This window comes from Trachypithecus francoisi, unplaced genomic scaffold, assembly GCF_009764315.1.
Source record: "Trachypithecus francoisi isolate TF-2019V2 unplaced genomic scaffold, Tfra_2.0 Lachesis_group3, whole genome shotgun sequence".
NCBI lineage: Eukaryota > Metazoa > Chordata > Mammalia > Primates > Cercopithecidae > Trachypithecus > Trachypithecus francoisi.
In genome coordinates, this window is record NW_022681468.1 from 29865224 (window position 1) to 29884366 (window position 19143).

The window sequence follows — 19143 nt, forward strand, 5'->3', positions numbered from 1 at the left end:
CCTGACCTCGTGATCCGCCCGTCTCGGCCTCCCAAAGTGCTGGGATTACAGGCTTGAGCCACCGCGCCCGGCCTAAAGTATTGATTTTTCCCTCAATGTTTTATTGTGAAAAGATTCAGCAAACAGCTTAAGAGAAATATAAATATATTATAAACCAAAAAGTATCTGAGACAGGTCTCAATAAATTTAGAGGTTTATTTTGCCAAGGTTGAGAGTCTGTGCCGGGGCCTCAGGAGGTTCTGAGAACACGTGCCTAAGGAGTCAGGTAACAGCTTTATACATTTGAGGGAGACAGAAGTTCCAGGCAAAGCCATAAATCAATACATGTAAGGTAGCGGCCGGGCGCGGTGGCTCAAGCCTGTAATCCTAGCACTTTGGGAGGCCAAGACGGGCGGATCACGAGGTCAGGAGATCGAGACCATTCTGGCTAACACGGTGAAACCCCGTCTCTACTAAAAAAAATACAAAAAACTAGCCAGGCGAGGTGGCGGGCGCCTGTAATCCCAGCTACTCCGGAGGCTGAGGCAGGAGAATGGCGTGAACCCGGGAGGCAGAGATTGCAGTGAGCCGAGATCGCGCCACTGCACTCCAGCCTGGGCGACAGAGCGAGACTCCGTCTCAAAAAAAAAAAAAATACATGTAAGGTATACACTGGTTTGGCCTGGAAAGGACATCTTGAAGATGGGGGTTTCCAGGTCAGAGGTAGATCAAAGAGTTCCTGACTGGCAGTTGGTTGAAAGAGTTAAGCTCTACCTGAAAAGATGAAGTCAGCTTAAGTAAAGGGGGCTTGTGGAAGCCGAGGTTCTTGTCATGTAGATGAAACCTCCAGGTGGCAGGCTTCAGAGAGAACAGATGATGAATATTTCTTTTTAGACCTTAAAAGGTGTCCGACTCTCCAGAAAAGACCTAATAGATTCTCTGCAGAATGCAGTTTCCTCTACAAGAGACAGCTTTGTAGGGCCATTTCAAAATATGTCAAATAAACATATTGGGGGGTAAATTTCCTTTGGGGCCTGCTGTCATGTGATGCTACACCAGAGTCAGGTTGGGATTTGATATTTGATTGCCACAAAGAGTCTGTTTGGTTAGTCTTAAGACTCTGTTTTAATGTTAATGCTGGTCAGTTGTATTTAAATTCCAAAGGGAAGAGGGTAATATGAGGCAGGTCCGACCCCCTTCTTCCCACCAGGGACTAGTTTTTCAGGTTCCTTTGAGATCCTCTGGGCCAAGAGAGGGGTCCATTCAGCCAGTTGAGGGGCTTAGAATTGTATTTTTGGTTTGCTATATATATATATGTATACACACACTCCCCACATAAATGTAAAAATTTTAAACTACCAATTCTTAAGCAAAGATGACTCGAACATTCTGTTCCTTTTGACAAGTGTCCAATTAGAGAATGTTGAGAATGTTCCCTGCACAGACAACCTCAGCTCTGTCAGAGAGCCCCGGATTTTTAGCAGAACTGTTTCATTCAACAGGGGTTACCCAGGAGGTGGTCTTCATAAAAATGTTTCTTGGAGGCCAGGCACGGTGGCTCACGCCTGTAATCCCAGCACTTTGGGAGGCCAAGGTGGGCAGATCACTTGAGGCCAGGAGTTCGAGACCAGCCTGGCCAGCGTAGTGAAACCTGTCTCTACAAAATACAAAAAGTTAGCTGGGCGTAGTGGCAGGCACCTATTATCCCAGCTACTCTGGAGGCAGAGGCAGGGAGAATTTCTTGAGCCCAGGAGGCGGAGGTTGCCAAGATCATGCCACTGCACTCCAGACTGGGCAACAGAGCAAGACTCCATCTCAAAAAAAAAAAAGTTGTTTCTTGGGCTCCATCTTTCAAAACCTGCGCTATATTTCCCCTTTCCCTCAGGCCATGATCTCTGCTGTTTTCCTTACTAACTGGCATGTCAGTACAGGCGTGATTGTGAAGCTGCTCTGGAAGGGCTTTATGCTAACCTCTGTTGCTTGATGACATGTCCTCAGGACTCTGATATTAAAACTCAATCCTCAGATAACAGGTAGCTTTATCATGGAAGTAGGTAGCAATTTGGAATTAGACCATTCTTAGTTTTTTTCTTAATGAATTGATACATGCACTTTAAAAGAATATTTTTGTTATTTTGGAAAGAAAAACTCAGGCTTTTAAAAAAGTGTAGATTGTCCCATTATAATATGTATATGGAAGGGTGAAATCTGAACACTGTCTTATATTAAGCAGTGAGATTAGGTATTATCATAAAATGTCTTAATCTATAGGAAATATGAGTTTATGTTTGAGTCCTGCTCAGTCCCTCTTTGAGAGAATTAGTTGAAACCCAGACTCTAAAGTCTGCTTTTATATTTGTTAAGACCACTTATCTGCAGAAGGTTGCCTTTTAACCCCAATGGTTCTAAGGTGTGGAGTGGAGTGACCGTAATATTTACATAAGTATGATACTTGTTTTAGTGGAGCATAAGGGAGGGGCGTAAGTCACACCGTTTTGTGCTGCTTGATAACTGTCTTTTAAAATTGATCACAAGGAGTGAAAACAAAATAAAACGAGGGGGCAAAGGGTAGGAGTATCGAGGGAGGGGAGAGCAAAGCTATCCAATGTATCTTAGAATTTTGCTCAGAAATCACTGCTCCCTCTCAAGTGTTGCATTGTCCCTGCCTAAACCAAGAAGGCCAAAGCCCCTCCTGTTTGAATTCTTAAGGTAAGAAATTTCTAAGCTAAGAAAACACTATAGACTAAAGCCACTGATAGTGGAGCTCATTTACAAATAGGCATGCCTCCCACACTGAGTCCAAAGGCAAGACACTGGCTTTGAAATGAGGCTCATGAGCTGATTCCTATTTTATGTACCTGATTTCTTTTAGGCCCCAGGTATGTGGACCAGAGTTAATGTCATGGCTCTTCATTCTAAGATACGATGAAAAGTTGCCCTAGAAATCTAGAGATGCATGTTTATTTAATTCCATAGTTTAAAAAAATTTTTTAAGCAGGTAGTTGTGGCTTATCTGGGGGTAAAATAGTATACGTGAAATTACTTCCAGAGGACAAGTATATTTTCTAAAGTTCTGAAATAGGATCATGAACCATTTTGAAGTTTTGGTTTGAAATATTATAGTATATGATATTACCAAAGAGCCCTTAATTCAGAGTTTAAGGGGCTCTCTTCCTGAACTCTCTTCATCACTCAGGGTTGAATGCGTAATGTTCCTTGCTATTGATTGTTATTGTTGATTCTTAGGATCAGGCCAAGAATCATCTGGAAAACATTATCTTAATTCCTTCTCTCATATCCTCAACAGTACATTTTACTAAGAAATTCCACGCGAAAAACTCCACTCATGTCTCCTGAGATTATCCCGTTAAGTGAAATAGCTTTCATTTAACCAAGCTAAATTATTTCCATTTAGCCATGTTAAAGAGAAGTCAAGTCTGGAGAAAGCAATCCTGTAACCCATGACTCTGGCATACCCATTTTCCCTTAACATAACGGGAAGTGTTTTGAAATTCCCAGAAGAGAGCTGTTTTGTACTCAAAGTGATGGATTATAAGAAAGCCAGACTTTGGAAAAGGATAATTGGAATAAAGGGAGGTGCTTGAAGATTTTCTAAACTACTTTATGCCATTTAGCTTCTATTTCTGAAGGGCTTTCTTTGGTGCCGTGTACTCAGATCAATCAGTTGACTGAAAGATGATCATGTTTTCTTTATAAAGATTTAAGCAATTGGCAACCACAAAGACATTATTTCCTTACTGTTCTGTATGATGTACTGTTGCTGATATTACAAAAAGGGTCTGGAAGAGAAACCGTGTCACTGTTTTATCTTTTTTCTTTAAAATACAAATGTATCCCAACTAATCATTTTTTATGGTCAGCTTGTTTTACATGTCCCCTGTCATGAGAAATGCTATCAACATCTGTGATTTCTAAGAGCTCTTACCAAATTGTTACTTAATTCTTGTGTCCTGCTGACTGGTTTTTCTTTTAAAATACCATTTTTGTCACCCTTTGGCACTGGGTGTGTGTTACTGCAATTACACTGATGATTCTGAGCTGTGCTTCTTTAAATAGCTCAGTTCTTGTGTTTTATATTATGTAACAGTTTTGTGATGCTTTTGTGCATTCTTTGTCATCTCTTCCGAGTTTTCAAATCTGTCATAAATAAACTTTTTCACTATGCACCTGGTAACATCTGAGTTGTATTTTAATGAACCTGATTTACATTTTAAATTCTTTGTCTTTCATATATCTTCCTTAAGAAAGGTATTCTATAAACCCATAGGAATTATTTCATAATCTATTAAGATTGTAAAAGTTAAGAAAAACTAAAAAGAAAAAAATTGAGAATAAGATTAATAATAGATCTTTCATCTGCATTTAAATTCATGGCAGAGTATCATGACCTGGGAACTGGGATTGGAAAAACTGGGTTTATAGTGATGATTAGTGAGTTCTGAGTTTTAGGTCAGCATTTGGTCCCAGTGAGGCCCGTTTCCCCATGAACATACTCTGTTCAAATTTGGAACCTCGACTTTGGATACCAGGCCAATCATTAACATAATCTGGGTGATATGAATTCAGCCTGTTTTCATTTACAAAAGTGACACCATAATATATCTTTGCTATCTTTTAAACCACTGCCTCTCCACATCCCTGGTGTCTGCTGCAGAATAAGGACTCATATCTGAGCAGGGAAGGGTAGCATTTAAATATTTCCTTCGGTGATATCTGTGATCCTAAAATGAACCTGTTAGATCATTCTCTGCTTTCTGTTGCAACATATTTTAGAGGTTGAAGCATAAAAGAGGAAGAGATCTGAAACAACTGAGGTAAATGAATGTAATCACAAAACTACCCTACAACTAACAAAGAGCCCAGGCAGATTCTGTGTAGCTGGAGATCATTGATGATTCATGTTTGGGTACGCTGGATGTAATACGTCTCTGTCAACACATAATATATTTAAGATTATTATTTCTTGAAATGGAGTCTCGTTCTGTTGCCAGGCTGGAGTACAGTGGCGTGATTTCGGCTCACTGCAACCTCCACCTCCCAGGTTCAAGCAATTCTCCTGCCTCAGCCTCTCCCATAGCTGGGATTACAGGCACATGCCACCACGCCCAGCTAATTTTTTGTATTTTAGTAGAGACGAGGTTTCACCGTGTTGCTCAGGCTGTTCTCAAACTCCTGAGCTCAGGCAATCCACACTCCTCGGCCTCTCAAAGTGCTAGGATTACAGGTATGAGCCACTGCACCTGGCCTTAAGATTATTTTTTAACTTTTAAAAGCATTCATATGTTTCATATCATTGACCTTGACACAGCTCAAGATTACAAAAGGCAGCTCACACATTACAGCTCTTGACATTCAGCCTTGATGTTCTTTAACCTGTGCAGTTGTGACTTAAACTCAGCAGCTATCCTTAGTTCAAAGTATTCTCCGAAAGTAGAATTGCTTGTGACCTTGGAAGTAAGAGCTAAATAAGTTATGTTTAGAAGTAAGAGCCGGCCCAGCTACTCGGGAGGCTGAGGCAGGAGGATCAAGATCAGCCTGGGCAACACGGTGAGACTCCATCTCTAAGAAAAATTTTTTTAAATAAAGAAAAAATCTAGGCCCGGCATGGTGGCTCATACCTGTAATCCCAGCACTTTGGGAGACCGAGGCAGGTGGATCACAAGGTCAAGAGATCAAGACCATCCTGGCCAACATGGTGAAACCTGTCTCTACTACAAATACAAAAATTAGCTGGGTGTGGTGGCGTGGGCCTGCAGTCCTAGCTACTTGGGAGGCTGAGGCAGGAGAATCGCTTGAACCTGGGAGGCGGAGGTTGCAGTGAACCGAGATTGCTCCACTGCACTCCAGCCTGGCGACAGAGTAAGACTCTTCAAAAAAAAAAAAAAAATCTAAAAGTTAAAGAGGAGCCATATCTTGGCCGGGCGTGGTGACTCTCGCCTGTAATTCCAGCACTTTGGGAGGCCAATGTGGGCAGATCACCTAAGGTCAGAAGTTTGAGACCAGCCTGACCAATGTGCCTGTAATCCCAGCTACTTGGGAGGCTGAGGTAGGAGAATCACTTGAACCCAGGAGGTGGAAGTTGCAGTGAACCTGAGCTCTCACCACTGCACTCCAGCCTGGGCATGACAAAGCAGGACTCCATCATAAAAAAAAAAAAAAAAAATTAGTATCTTATGAATATGTATATCACCTGTTTATCCAGTAAGTTTGCCACTTTCCTTAATGGATATGTAAAATTTCTGAGGAACACAAGCCTATAATTTTTGCTTTCTTCTCAGGTATTTCCTGACAGCACCTCCCTATTGCTTTCCTCCTTCTGAAGTATTTCTGGGGACTTGTTACTTCCATAGAGTTGGAATTACCAGTATCAGGCCATCCATTGTTCTTCCTTCACTGTGGCCATTCCCACTACGGGAAGACCGCGTATCCAGTCTCCCTGTGGCCTCTAGCGTATCAGGATCAGGTGTCTGCTGAGTGTGATATGGAAAGGAAGGACTTGACTTACCACTCAGCCGTTTGAGAGAAGCCCCTACTGGAAAATATTCTGTAAAAAGGTGATGGTCTTTGCTACGATTTAAATGTTTATGTCCCCTCCAAAATTCATGTTGAAACTTAATCTCCAATACAACAGTATTCAGAGGTGGGGCCTCCAGGAGGTAAAGGTCCTAAAAAGTTCATCTCATTTCATCCCCAGAAGCTACCCCAATCTCCCTACAGCATCTCTGCCCGGAGATGGTCCTGGTTCTGCCTGAACAATGCCAAGCATGGGAACTTGCTCCCTCCAGAGCAGCCCGTGGTACACTGGTACCTGCTTTGTCTGCTGAGCTGGCCTGGTCACACTGCTCCCAGCTCCATTTGTGACTGGATTTACCTCGAGTGCCTAATCCTGGGACTGGTCTGGAGAATGCTGGCCCTGAAGATGAGGGACTGGGTTGAGAGGTCCAAATGGCCTCTCAGTACTGGAGTGGAATTTTTTTTTTCTTTTTAGATGGAGTCTCACTCTATCGCCCAAGTTGGAATGCACTGGCACGACCTCGGCTCACTGCAACCTCCACCTCGCAGGTTCAAGTCATTCTCCCACCTTAGCCTCCTGAGTAGCTGGGACTACAGGTGCCTGCCACCACACCTGGCTAATTTTTGTATTTTTAGTAGATGGGGTTTCACCATGTTGGCCAGGCTGGTCTCGAACTCCTGACCTCAAGTGATCCACCTGCCTCGGCCTCCCAAAGTGCAGGGATTATAGGCATGAGCCACTGCGCCCAGCCTGGAGTGGAACATTTAACAACAGTACCATTCCTAGCCCTGAGAACTAAGCCGGTCACTAGATGCTTTCCTGCTTCTATCTGTTATCTCCCTGGATCTTGTCTGATTCTTTCAGGCAGGCTTTTGGGCGTATTTCTCTTCATTGCCTTTAGGTCCCATGGGCCAGGCCTGCCACAGGGTAGGCAAACAGCTGACTAACTTCCTCTACTGGTCCAGGCACAGGGGATTCCAGCTAGGGACAGTGTTCATCTTCTGGAGTCTTAGACAAACAAGGTAGAGGCCTGGGCTTCAGTTTAATTCATGCCAAATTTCAGCGTGGGCATTCTTTGGAGTCAGACACAACAAAAGCAGATGAGAAAAGGCACACAGGCTTCCCCGTGGTGTTATGGTGAGCATGCCAGGCATTTTAATCCACATTCTCATCTCAGCTTCACGACTGCCCCATCACATAGATAACAGTATTCCTGCCCCGCTGCTCCCAGCATCTTCCTACCCAACCCCACATGCATTTGACAGATGAGCGGACTGAGGGGGAACAAGTTTCAGCAGGAAGGCAGATCCAGGGCTAGAGTTCGAGTCTGCTGTCTCCTCAATTAACTCACTTGTTTCCAGGCCTCTTCAGCCCACCCAGCTTCTGCTCCTGTGGCCCTGTGCCAACGGGGCAGGATTTGGGAGCTAGGCCCTCAGCTCGGTGGGTGTATCTGGCTGCCGGCAGGGGTGAGTCACCTGGAAGGCCTCCAGGACCAGCAGCCTCTTGTTTATGGAGCTGATGGTAGGGTAGGGGGTGCAGTCCACCTTGAATCTGTAGTAGAGAAACACCTGCTAAGCCAAGGTTTTCAGGGACACAGGGAGACCGCCCTGATGCAGCAGGGGGAGCAGAAGGCAGGGCTGGATGAGGTCCAGGGAGCTGTCCAGGGAAGGATGATGGGGCAGCCCTTATTCATAGAAGATGGGTAGGTCTTGTGCAGTATCGTTTGGCATCTGTTACCTACTATTCCTATTTCTTTGAGAACCTACTATGTGTAAGGCCCAGTGCTAGGCATTTATATATACAGACTCTCTCTTCCCCCATGTTGTAAGCTTCCTGGGGGCAGGGAATGTGCCAGACATTTCCATATCCCTAATGCCCAGCATGATGCCTTCCAGAGAGGTGCTCATTCGTGCCCTACTGAAGGGCTGATGGAGGGATGCAGAGGTAGAGTTCACTTCTGGGCACAGACACATCACATCTGAGGACATCAGGCAGGTGATCTTGGGGGTCCACCAGGTGAGCCACCTCCTCTTGGGAGCAGGGGCTATCTATACAGGATCATCTGGGCTGTGGTGGGCATGGTAGGAGCACTGCTCCAATTTCTTCTGCCCTCTTCCAGGCCGAAGTGGCTGTGTGGCCTGGCATGGTGGGCCCCTTGGCTGGATGGTGAAGAGTCTGCATGAGATGCTACCTCACCAGCTGAGTGGTAACTGACTGTGGGCAGAGCCAGGAGAAGGGAGGGTGGCAGGACTCTCTCTTACCTTTCAGCATTTGCCACCTGAGGCACCAAGCACAGATCAGCCATGGTCACCTGAAAGAGGGTTGGGTGGGTTCCCATCAGGGTGCGTACCCCAGACTCACTGGCTGGACTGGGTGTGTCCACTGCAACTCTACTGGGGGTACCAACGATCTGCTTTGGCTCTTTCAACATCCCACCCCCAATTCTTATCTGCCCTAGGCCTGCATGTGTCTGTCTCCCAGAGCTGAAGTGCCCTCCCAGGCCGTGCTCCAGTTGCCCTGACAACCAACTCTGTGGGTTGAGAAGGCCAGAGAAGATGGATTGCCTGGACTGCGCAGACATCATCTAGTGCAATCCCTCAATTGACGTCTGGCCTGCCTCATCGTCTCACAGCCAGTCTTCTACCTTGAGTAACTCCCTCTTGAGACGGTTTAGTGTAGTGGGAGTGAGCTGAGGAGTGCCCCACAGCAGAGATCCCCCTGCAGATGCCTCCTCAGGAAGCTGTGAGCCCCACCTGCCTCAGGGTGTGACAGATGGCTGAGTCTAAGGGGAAGAGAGTGACAGCCTGGGGTCAGCATGAGGGAGGCGGCCGCTGTGGCTGGGCCTGGGGAGGCCTGGGGACAGCTTACCTCATCTCCTACACAGTATGTGCCTGCTGTGCTCTGTAGGATCTGCTCCAGGGCTGTGGGGAGGCCACATAAACATCTTATTCTGGGTGCAGGAAGGGGACACCAAGCTTTCTGGGCCTCGGCCTCCATAGTTATGAAATGAGCGCCCAACTGAGTAACAGACTGGGCACGGCTGCTGGTGAGAACTGGCAGCCAGGTCTGAAGAGAGCTGCTAGGGACAAGCTTCTGTTTCCTTAGGCTCCGCAGAGCCAGCCACCATTTCCCCCACTAGAGTGGACAAGCCCTGCCATTGGCCACGGTGGCAGCTCTCACTCTGATGGCTGGCACTGTGCTGGCCTTGGTTTCCTGGCTGGAGTGGGCAGTGAAGCTGAAGTTGGACCACCCAGCTATGAAGGGCTGTGGGCTGTGGGTGCAGGGACTAAGGTTCCTGGAAGCACTGGAGCTAAGGTCTGGAGGCCCACCCAGCCCTTCGCTTCCCGAGTCCTGCCCTCACCCATGCAACTGTCAGGACCAAAGCAGCCTGGGAGGGTGGTTCAGATACCCAGGCCCCTGTGTGCGAGGGCCATACCTCTAAGAGGCCACTGTGGGGCAGCTCACAGGGTGAGGACTCACCGTTAAATCCAGAAATGATGGCGTTCTGGGCCCAGGTCAGCTGGAACTTCTCTTCCACTTGCTTCAGGACAGACAGGTTCTATGCAGCCCAAAGAAAGTCTGTGATTGCTCCGAGAGCTGGGTGGGGGCTGCCCCTTGGCCAAACCCCTTCAGGGAAGTTCACTTGCCATCTGCCCCTGGGGGCTGGACATCTATCCCTTTTCCCCCCAGGCTCCATGAGCCCCTTCCTTCTACCAGGGCCCTGAGGCTGGAGGGAGGTAGCCATCCCAGCAGCCACCTTCACAGGCTGTCCCAGTGGCCTCAAAAAGCCATGTAATTCCGTCAGAGATGTGCATGAATCCCTATTCATGTGATACAAGATGCAGCCATGGCTATGGCAGGTGCGCCCACAACTCAGGCCTGTCTCCCTCACTTCTCCCTTATGTGGTCCCTTGTGAGCAGATGGAGTGTGACAGAGGGTGGGGCTGGGATGAGGGAGGTCCACAGGACTGGCTTTCAGAGATTTCCAGCCTGGCTCCATCTTGGCACTCCTAGAGCCATTTTACCTCTGTTTCCTCATTATGGAGGAATTTTATTTCCTCAAAATGGAGATATCTGTCTGCTCCAACATCCTTTGTTAAAATGACATTGGAGTGGGGGGCACAGGCATGCAGGGGTCCTGACTTGGTCCCCACTTTGCTAGGACCTACCTGTGGGACTCAGCATAAGTCACTCCACCCTTTCTGGGGCTATTTCCTCATTCAGAGTAGAAGCTGGTACAGATAAACTGTTTTTAATACTTACTTGTCTGTTTTAACAGTGACACTTAAAAAATAAAATCCTATGTGTATCCCAGTGTATGACCGAGATAGCACAGATGAAAGGGAAGCTGCTCTGGTTAAAGGCGGGAGGCCTGGCCTGGGGCCTGCTCAGTGTCTCCCCTGCCATCCTGGCCCTTTCCCCGCCTCAAGCACCTGTACAGGCGTCCTTGGAAACTAGAGCTTCTCGGAACGCAGTGGGGGACCGGCTGGGATGGCTGATTTCTGAGACTGAGATATTTGCCCCCTTCTTTCACATGGTCCAGGTCAAAGCCCCTGAGAATCCAATCCCCCTCCCTCCCTTGACGCCCCCACCCCCATACTGGGCACCCGCCCGCATAATGGGCAGCTCACAGCCACTGTGTGAGTGTAAGAGTGTGTGAGGTGTGCAAGGGTGCAAGTGGACAAGTACCACACCTGCAGGGGCTGGATGCCACCAGCAATGAGGTCAGAAATCAGACGCACGCTGGCCCTCTTCTTTGGGTCCTGAGGCAGAAGTCGCGGAGTGGGACGCGTCTCCTCTAGATACTCAATGATGGCCAGCTGTCCAGAAGGGAGCAGTGAGGCAGGGACAGGGCCCAGGACCCCTAGGCCAGAGGGGAGAGGGCCAGCAAACTCCTCCTCCTCCTCTTCCAGCACCATCACTACACCTCTTCCCCCCACCTCCTCAGCTCAAGCCCTATAAAGCCATTTTGGACCTTATCCTGCAGAACTTGGTTCCCCATGTGCTTGAATCTTCCTTTATTTTCCTAAACAACCTCCCACCCTCCCCAGAGCCTTGTATGGAGCCTCTCCTATGTGCTAGGCACCTTGACCATACACAGGCGAGGAAGAGATGTCAGGTGCTACTCTCAGGTCAGATGTCATTCAGGGCACTACTCTCATGAGGGCCCTCCCCCAGGCCCTGCACTCACTGACTGGTGAATGGTGATTCCATCAATCTTCAGGGCTGGCACCTGCTTCATGGGATTCAGTGCCTGGAAGTCCTTAGAGAACTGTGGAGACAAGGCCCTGGTGGGCTGGGTGGCCTGGACTGTGTTGGCCAGAGGAGAACCAAGCAAGCCGGAGAACCCCAGGCCTGCCGCCCACTCCCCTCTCCCTTCCCTGGGAAGGCCCTAAATCCTAGGCCCAAGGTAATCCCTGGGGGATCCATGAAGTCTCCCAAACCCCAGCGGCTGCTGAGCCATAGGCTTCATCCTAACAGCCTGGCTATGGGCTTTTCCCTGCATCTCACACCATGGCCACCAAGGCGGCTCCTACCCTAGTCAGCCATCCAGAGGGCCCAGTATGGAGTGGAGACCCACTCGCCACCCACCCTCCCAGGGTCAGGCACTGGAGCGCTCAGGCTGGGGTACACAGCCTGGACCGGGGCCCTTCCCAGGCCTCCTGCTACTGCACAGCGTGCCACCATGTCCCACAAGGGAGAGCCAGCAGCCTCTTGCAGTGACAGTCCACAAGACACAGGTTCACTTCTCTGGGGCAGAGCCTCCCCTTCTTCCCCTGCCTGGTGCCTCTTCAAGGCCTCCAATTCCCACTTTGTGGTCTGGGAACAGCTTTCTTACCTGTTGGCCCCCATCCTTTATGAGATTGATGGGCACCGTCTCATAGTCAATGCCTTTCAAGGCCAGAGCTAGGAGAGACCACAGATAGCAGAGTCAGCGAACAGCCTCTGGCCATACTCTTAAAGAAAAGAGCCCTTCTAGGGTGACATAAGGCCAAAGAGGGGGAGGCTTCTCTACACTTCTGGGTGGTCAAGGCTCACCTTGGCACTATCCCCCTCTCCAGCTTTCCTTGTTACCACCTGCTCCCTACCCCAGATGCATGATGTTCTGCCTCGCTCACTCCTGAACTCTTAAGAGACCTCACGATCTGGACCCCCCCAATGGGGCCCTCATGCCCCCTGGGTGGTGATAAAGGTGTATGCCCCGCCACTCCGTGGGCTCCTGGAGGACAGCAAGGGTGTGTTGTGTTCACCTCTGCTCCCCCAGGGCCTTAAACAGTGATGACCAGTGTCTTGGTTGGAGACATGCAATTACTCCCTCAAGAAGGCAACTAAGGGCCAAGTGAAGGAGCTCAGGTGGCCACACAGAGCACACACAGATGGCACTCTTGTTCTGTTGGAGAAGGATCTCTTCCAATCTATTCTCTCTGTTCTCAGGGCTGTTTACTAGAGATTCCAGACAGGCACTGGGCTCCTTGGTGGCCTTGGAGCGCATTTGCTGTGACTCCAGTCACCAGATTTCCTCTCCATCCCTTTTGATAATTTCCCCTGGCAAGCTGAGGGTAAAAAAACCTGGGTGGGTCAGCACTAGTGGAGAAGACTGCGTGCGTGTGCACGCGTGTGTGTATCACGCGCACTTGGGCATTCAAGTATGGTGATGGCCAGCCTCAGGGAAGGGCAAAGGAATGAGGGGAGGAGGACCAGACATGTCACGGTGTAGAGAGCCTGGGCAACACCAGGCTACTCCTAGTGCTGGTCAGCTTCAGTCTGGGGAGTGACAGTCTTTGGGGCTGGAGGAGACACCTGGAGGAGGGAAGGCCAAAGCACACAGGCCCTACAGACAGCACCTATATTGCTCTGGCTTCTGGCTCAGCCAGGGCAGAGGCACTAGCACCTGGGGATGGGTTCATCTTCTTGGAGGAAAGGTTCTCCTGACACCCAGTGCTCTTGCCTACTGATCTCAGCAAATACCAAGTGACTGCGGGATGGAGGAGGGGTCACAGAGGATAGCTTTGCCTCCACACTCTGGAGGCAAGCTTCTTGGGTTCAAATTTCAACACAGTCACTTGCTAACTGTGTGGCCTTGGGCAAGTAACTTAATGGGCCTCTGGAGCCAGACTATATGGTTTGAATTCCAGTTCTGCCTCTTAGTAGCTGAATGATCTTGGGCAAGTTACTTAATGTTGCCTCAGTTTTTTGTGCCTCAGCTTCCTCCTCTATACAATGGGAACAGTAATAGTACCTCCCTCCTAGGATTGTTGAGGTTTAAATGGAATCGGGCACATAAAAGCACTCGGCACAGAGCTTTTCCTCAGTATAGACTGCTTTTCCTCAGTACAGTACAGCCTTTGCCAAATGCTGTGTTAAGCCGAGAGAGGGAAGGGTCAAACAAGGACTAGCCACAGGGCCCTTGTTTCTGCTTTTCTGAAGCCTCCACGGCTGACGCTGGCCCGCTGGTCCATTCTGTTTGCTTTGCCAGTTCAAATAAGATAAGAACTGAGGGAGGCCAGCTGTTCCCCTGCTAGTTACCAGGGGCAGATGGATTTTGTGACCCTGCTTTAAACACGGTTGCCAAGGGGCTTTGGAGAGCAGTGTTGGGAGAAGTGTCAGTCCCAAGAAAAAAAACAACCCCCTTCCTCCCACCCTCACCTTGTGTTTCCAGGGTGGAGATGCCATGAAGGGATGGGGGTTCTAGGAGTCAGGGGATGCTGGTTGCTGGGGGTGAGGTCCTTTCTGACAGAGCACCCCTTCCATCCCAGGGCAGCTTCTCCACCCCAGTCCACCCCACTCCAGCACTCAGTCTGGAGGAGGCACAGCTCTTACCAATTCGAACTCTCCATGAGCAGGAGCTTCGGAAATAGGAATAGAGGATGGGCTGAGGAGAGAGGATGAAGGCACGTGTTAACCCATGCTGGGTGGGCTCCAGCTCGGGAGGAGTCAACCGTTTCTTCCTATCCTGCCAGGCCTCCTCTCTCAGGCCTACATCTGGGCAACTCAGGTCAAGACTCCGAGCTCTCTGAGAGGCTCGTGAGGTCCCTTGGCTCCAAAATTGTGCTCGTTTGAGCTTCTGAGGTCCAAAAGGCCCCCAAAGGGGCAGCCAGTCTGCAAGTGCCTTCCTTACCTTGCCAGACTCTGTCATGGTATCGTGGTGACTCTCAGCCTCCCAGGGAATGTCCCCTCTGGCAGAGCTTGAGCAGGGAAAGGAAACCTAAAGGGGTGGATTTCAGGAGCCAATGGGGAAGCTGGGCTACCCAGGCATTGGGGGAACTTTGACTCTGGTCAGAAAGGGCATTTCTAGCCAGGCACAGTGGCTCACGCCTGTAATGCTAGCATTTTGGGAGCCAAGGTGGGCGGATCATTTGCGGTCAGGAGACCAGCCTGGCCAACATGGTGAAACCCTGCTTCTACTGAAAACACAAAAAAAATCAGCCGGGTGTGGTAGTGGGTGCCTGTAATCTCAGCTACTCAGGAGGCTGAGGCAAGAGAATAGCTTGAACCCAGGAGGTGGAGGTCGCAGTGGGCCGAGATCGTGCCACTGCACTCCAGAGCAAGACTGCATCTCAAAAAAAAAAAAAAAAAAAAGGAAAGGGCATTTTTTTTCCAACTTGCTGGAAGTTTCTTATGCTCCTGCTGGGGCCAGGTATGGTGTCCCCCCACAGAGCATGGTCTGGTTGTGATGCAGTAGTTTGAGTGGTAGAGCGGGCTGGGAGCTGGCATCTGGTCTGGACCTGGTGCAGGAACCAGCTCTGCATGACCTTGGACAAACCTCTGCCTTCTTTAATCTTCGGCTCCCTCATTTGTAAAATGAAGGGTTGCCCTAAAATGATGGCAGGGATTCCTTCTAGCAATGCAGAAAGACGAGGAATTCTGACTTTTTGATGCTTTGGTGCCTGTCTCCTTCAACCCCACCTCCCAGCAGTCCAGGCTCTCAGCTGTCCCCATAAAAACAGCTGGCAGATATGCTCACTCACCCCAAAGGTGAGGTCAAAAGCTGGCAGCCCACTGGGGCCCTATCTGGCCCTCAGAATTTCTGTTTGCTCAACACAGTAGTTTAAAATGTTTCAGGTAGTTGCCAATGTTTAAAAATCAGGACATTTCGTTCTAGTGTGGTGGGTCATGCCTGTAATGCCAGCACTTTGGGAGGCTGAGGCCAGCAGATTACCTGAGGTCAGGAGTCCGAGACCAGCCTGGCCAACAAGGCGAAACTCGTCTCTACTGAAAATACAAAAATTAGTCAGGTGTGGTGGTGTGCGTCTGTAATCACAGCTACTCGGGAGGCTGAGGTATGAGAATTGCTTGAATCCAGGAGGCGGAGGATACAGTGAGCCAAGATAGTGCCACTGCCCTCCAGCCTAGGGGACACAGCAAGACTCCATCTCAAAACAAATATAAATAAATAAATAAATATCATGACATTTTATATACAACACCTGTTTTTTTCTTTAAAAAATCTGAGGCCGGGCGCGGTGGCTCAAGCCTGTAATCCCAGCACTTTGGGAGGCCGAGACGGGCGGATCACAAGGTCAGGAGATCGAGACCATCCTGGCTAACACGGTGAAACCCCATCTCTACTAAAAATACAAAAACTAGCCGGGCGAGGTGGCGGGCGCCTGTAGTCCCAGCTACTTAGGAGGCTGAGGCAGGAGAATGGCGTAAACCCGGGAGGTGGAGCTTGCAGTGAGCTGAGATCCGGCCACTGCACTCCAGCCTGGGAGACAGAGCCAGACTCCGTCTGAAAAAAAAAAAATAAAAAAAATAAAAAATCTGCAGACAGTAGATTTGGGCTCCTAAATACCAACAATTGATGGGAACAGACTGATGGCCCCCATCAAGCAGGGTATGCCCTCTCAGATCTGCCATGGCCCATATCTGGCCCACTTTTCTCATTTTTGTTACCTTTGGGCCCTTGGGGGCAGCTGGGTGTGTGATCTCTACTCCAAAGTTTAAGGGGCTCAAAGTTAATTTCTCTGGTACTTCTTGGGGAGCCAGCCTTTCAAAGTGGAACCCAGGAAAGACTCGCCAGTGATTAGCACTCATGAATCTTCCCACCAACATGTGTATCCCTATGGATGGGGGAGAACTTGACAGAACTTCTCAGATACCCTGTTTACTACCCTTCTGACTATAGACATTTCACCAAAGCTCCCTCTCCCCTCTGCCACCCCCAGAATATTAAGCTGCTCTCTGAACCTGCTTTCACCATCCCTGTACTACCAACTCAGTCTGCTAGATGGCAAGGGTACAAGTGGGAACCTAGGCCCTTCCAAGGTGGTTCCCAAGCCCAGGAGTCCCAGCCTGTCCTGAAGGTACCTTTTGTGGGGAAAGTAAAGATGGTCCTGGCACAGAAAGCAGGCGATGGGCAGAAAGTGCCTTTCGAAGAGGAGGAATTGGGTGGCCACAACTGGATCTTTCTTATTTGGAGATGCAGTCCCCTTTCCTTACTTAGCCAGGCTACAGGGGCCCTGGGGCCAAGGGACAGGGACTGCTGGTGACCACTAAAGAGCGGCAGATATTAACTGGCTTAGAATCTCTGAAGAAATGCCTTACTTAATGGTTAAATGCCTTTGGATTACACCTTTGGATCTGTACTACGAATGACCAAAAGCATGGTAAATGCTGCTCCCCTCCATCACGACCCACAGGCAGGAAACCTGAAATCTCTTGGGCATTTTCTGCTTTCTCTTACCAGTGATAACTATGCAAACCATCCCCCGTTCCTTTCTGCATTTGTAGAACTAAATTTTAAGCCCAAGTATCCATCTCATCAGCACTCCTGGAAGACTTCTGTTTCCAATTCAAATATGCATTCTGATTACTTTAGCAGATTTTATTTTTAAAACATGTCTTACACGATTTGAGAAAAAGACTCCTAAAATCCCATTTGGAAGAGGGAGAGCTATACATTATTAACGTGACACAAAGTCCCATCTAACGTGCCACCTTCCTTAGTGCCATAAAAGTGGTTCTCAAACTTTACGGCGCGTTAAGACCCATCAGGACCGCTTATAAAAACATGCAGATTCTCGGGCCCGTTCCACCAGAGATGAAGAGTGGCTATGGAGCGGGCCCCGGGAAGAACATGTGAAAGCCGTGAAGCTCCCCAGGTGATTGTCATGACTGCCTCTCCTCGCTCGGGGACTTTTTTTTTGAGACGGAGTCTCGCTCTGTTGCCCAGGCTGGAGTGCAGTGGCGCGATCTTGGCTCACTGTAAGCTCCGCCTCCCGGGTTCACGCCATTCTCCTGCCTCAGCCTGCCGAGTAGCTGGTACTACTGCCGCCCGCCACCATGCCCGGCTAATTTTTGTATTTTTAGTAGAGACGGGGGTTTCACCGTGTTAGCCAGGATGGTCTCGATCTCCTGGCCTTGTGATCCGCACGCCTCGGCCTCCCAAAGTGCTGGGATTACAGGCGTGAGCCACCGCGCCCTGCCCAGGGACTCTTACAATATAAACATTACTGGAAGGCCATCTCCTGCTAGGGCCAAGAGAGGAGCATGAAGGGCTGCGAGAAACTGGGAAGCTTGGGGCGACGTTTGGAAGCCTTAGTGGAGGGGTCTAAGGGGAGCAGGGAGGGCGGGGCAGAAGTGAAGCGCGACCGGACAGCGACTCCACCCAGCTACGAACTCCCCACCAGGACCGCCTCCTTCCCCAGCCCAACCCTCTGGGGAATTCCAGACCCAGCGGGCAGCACGCAGGCGCAGAGCGTGCCCGGCGCAACGCACGGCACGCCGGAAGTCTTTGTCTGCTGGGCGAGCGGAGCAGCTCGCCTCTGACCCCGCCCTCCAGGGGGTCTCCAAGTGTCTAACCAGTTTCCCTCCACCCGGGTGCGCGGCACAGACCTTCCCCGCCTGCATCTGGCACTTCGCGCGACCCCTCCTCTAGGCCGAGAAACTTCGCGCCTGGGACTCGCCAACAACTAAGGGCCAGTGAAACTCGACGAGTCAGGCCCGTGCCTTTCGTCCGGGTAAAGCGATGGTCTGGACTACAGTGACCCTTCCGGTCGCCTCTGGCACGCCCAGCCCTCCCGCCACGCCCCGTACCCGGGGGCTGCTGGGAGTTGCAGTTCCCTGAGCCCGACCCCCCCTGCCCAGTCCCCCCCACGGGCCGGCCGGCCCTCCCGGTCCCGACATGCTCTGCGCCTCCTGCCGCCTCCTAGCGGCCCGGGCCGCGACCACGCTGCCCGCCCCGCCCCGAGCCCGGGGCCCCACACTCCGCTGCCGTGGAAGGGAGTTGCATTTCCCGGGGTACCCCGAGCTGCCCTCCTGTGACTCCTTGGCGGGGCGGCTGGTCAGAGTGTGCCTCTGGGCCGGTGGGCGACCCGGAGGAGGGGGAAGATGCCGCCGGCCACGGGCGGAGGCCTGGCAGAGTCCGAACTGCGTCCTCGGAGGGGCCGCTGTGGGCCCCAGGCTGCTAGGGCCGCACGCCGGGACGTGGCCGCCGAGGCTGCGGCGCGAAGCCCCAAACGGCCTGCCCGGGGCTCACGGCGCTTCGAGGCGGCCGGCCGGTGGGCCCTGCTGGCCTTGGTGACGCTGCTGTCCTTCGCCACCCGTTTCCACCGCCTGGCCGAGCCGCCGCACATCTGGTGAGTGATGGGAGGGACTCGGTGGCCACCATGGCAACCGCGAGGGGACGC

At 50.5% G+C, this 19143-nt stretch overlaps 3 protein-coding genes and 1 long non-coding RNA gene across 13 annotated transcripts in view; 3 read left to right on the top strand and 1 right to left on the bottom strand.

The window, feature by feature from the left end:
• Positions 1-11209, top strand: part of TMED8 (transmembrane p24 trafficking protein family member 8) — a 55850-nt gene extending 44641 nt beyond the window's left edge. The window contains exon 6 of the mRNA XM_033187291.1: positions 8973-11209. Within this exon, the coding sequence (XP_033043182.1) occupies positions 8973-9001 (29 nt within the window). The 3' untranslated portion in view covers positions 9002-11209. The remainder of the gene's footprint in view (positions 1-8972) is intronic.
• On the top strand, positions 80-4174 carry LOC117069274. The gene is made up of 2 exons (XR_004431477.1): positions 80-331; positions 645-4174. It is a non-coding gene; the product is annotated as an uncharacterized LOC117069274 (long non-coding RNA).
• GSTZ1 (glutathione S-transferase zeta 1) lies at positions 7642-18645 on the bottom strand. 3 transcript variants are annotated; one of them, XM_033187294.1, is made up of 9 exons: positions 18350-18645; positions 14336-14387; positions 12354-12421; positions 11706-11786; positions 11209-11334; positions 9995-10073; positions 9383-9435; positions 8776-8825; positions 7642-8065 (listed from the first exon to the last, which is right to left on the bottom strand). In XM_033187294.1, exons 1-9 carry the CDS (start codon positions 18362-18364, stop codon positions 7939-7941), a joined length of 651 nt encoding a protein of 216 aa, XP_033043185.1. In that variant the 5' UTR covers positions 18365-18645; the 3' UTR covers positions 7642-7938. The 3 variants fall into 3 exon arrangements, with proteins under 3 accessions (XP_033043185.1, XP_033043184.1, XP_033043186.1); XM_033187293.1 differs by lacking the exon at positions 18350-18645 and adding an exon at positions 14634-14717; XM_033187295.1 differs by lacking the exon at positions 11209-11334.
• The window catches only part of POMT2 (protein O-mannosyltransferase 2), a 48382-nt gene continuing 47761 nt past the window's right edge, over positions 18523-19143 (top strand). For 4 of the 8 annotated variants that reach the window (XR_004431473.1, XR_004431472.1, XR_004431474.1 and 1 more), the window contains exon 1: positions 18594-19092. Coding sequence is in view for 2 of the 8 variants with exons in the window: in XM_033187272.1 (XP_033043163.1) it covers positions 18845-19092 (248 nt within the window). In the remaining 6 variants the exon portion in view is untranslated. Of the gene's footprint in view, positions 19093-19143 lie in introns of all 8 variants that reach the window. The other 4 variants (XM_033187273.1, XM_033187275.1, XR_004431476.1 and 1 more) reach the window with 3 other exon arrangements.

What these genes read in the sequence shown, in the direction of transcription:
- GSTZ1 (XM_033187293.1), bottom strand. An exon ending in CTCATGGAGAGTTCGAATTG is followed by an intron (nt 12,422 to 14,335) that starts GTAAGAGCTGTG and finishes GGTCTCTCCTAG; the next exon opens with CTCTGGCCTTGAAAGGCATT. An exon ending in CATACTGTGTAGGAGATGAG is followed by an intron (nt 8,826 to 9,382) that starts GTAAGCTGTCCC and finishes ACCCTCTTTCAG; the next exon opens with GTGACCATGGCTGATCTGTG.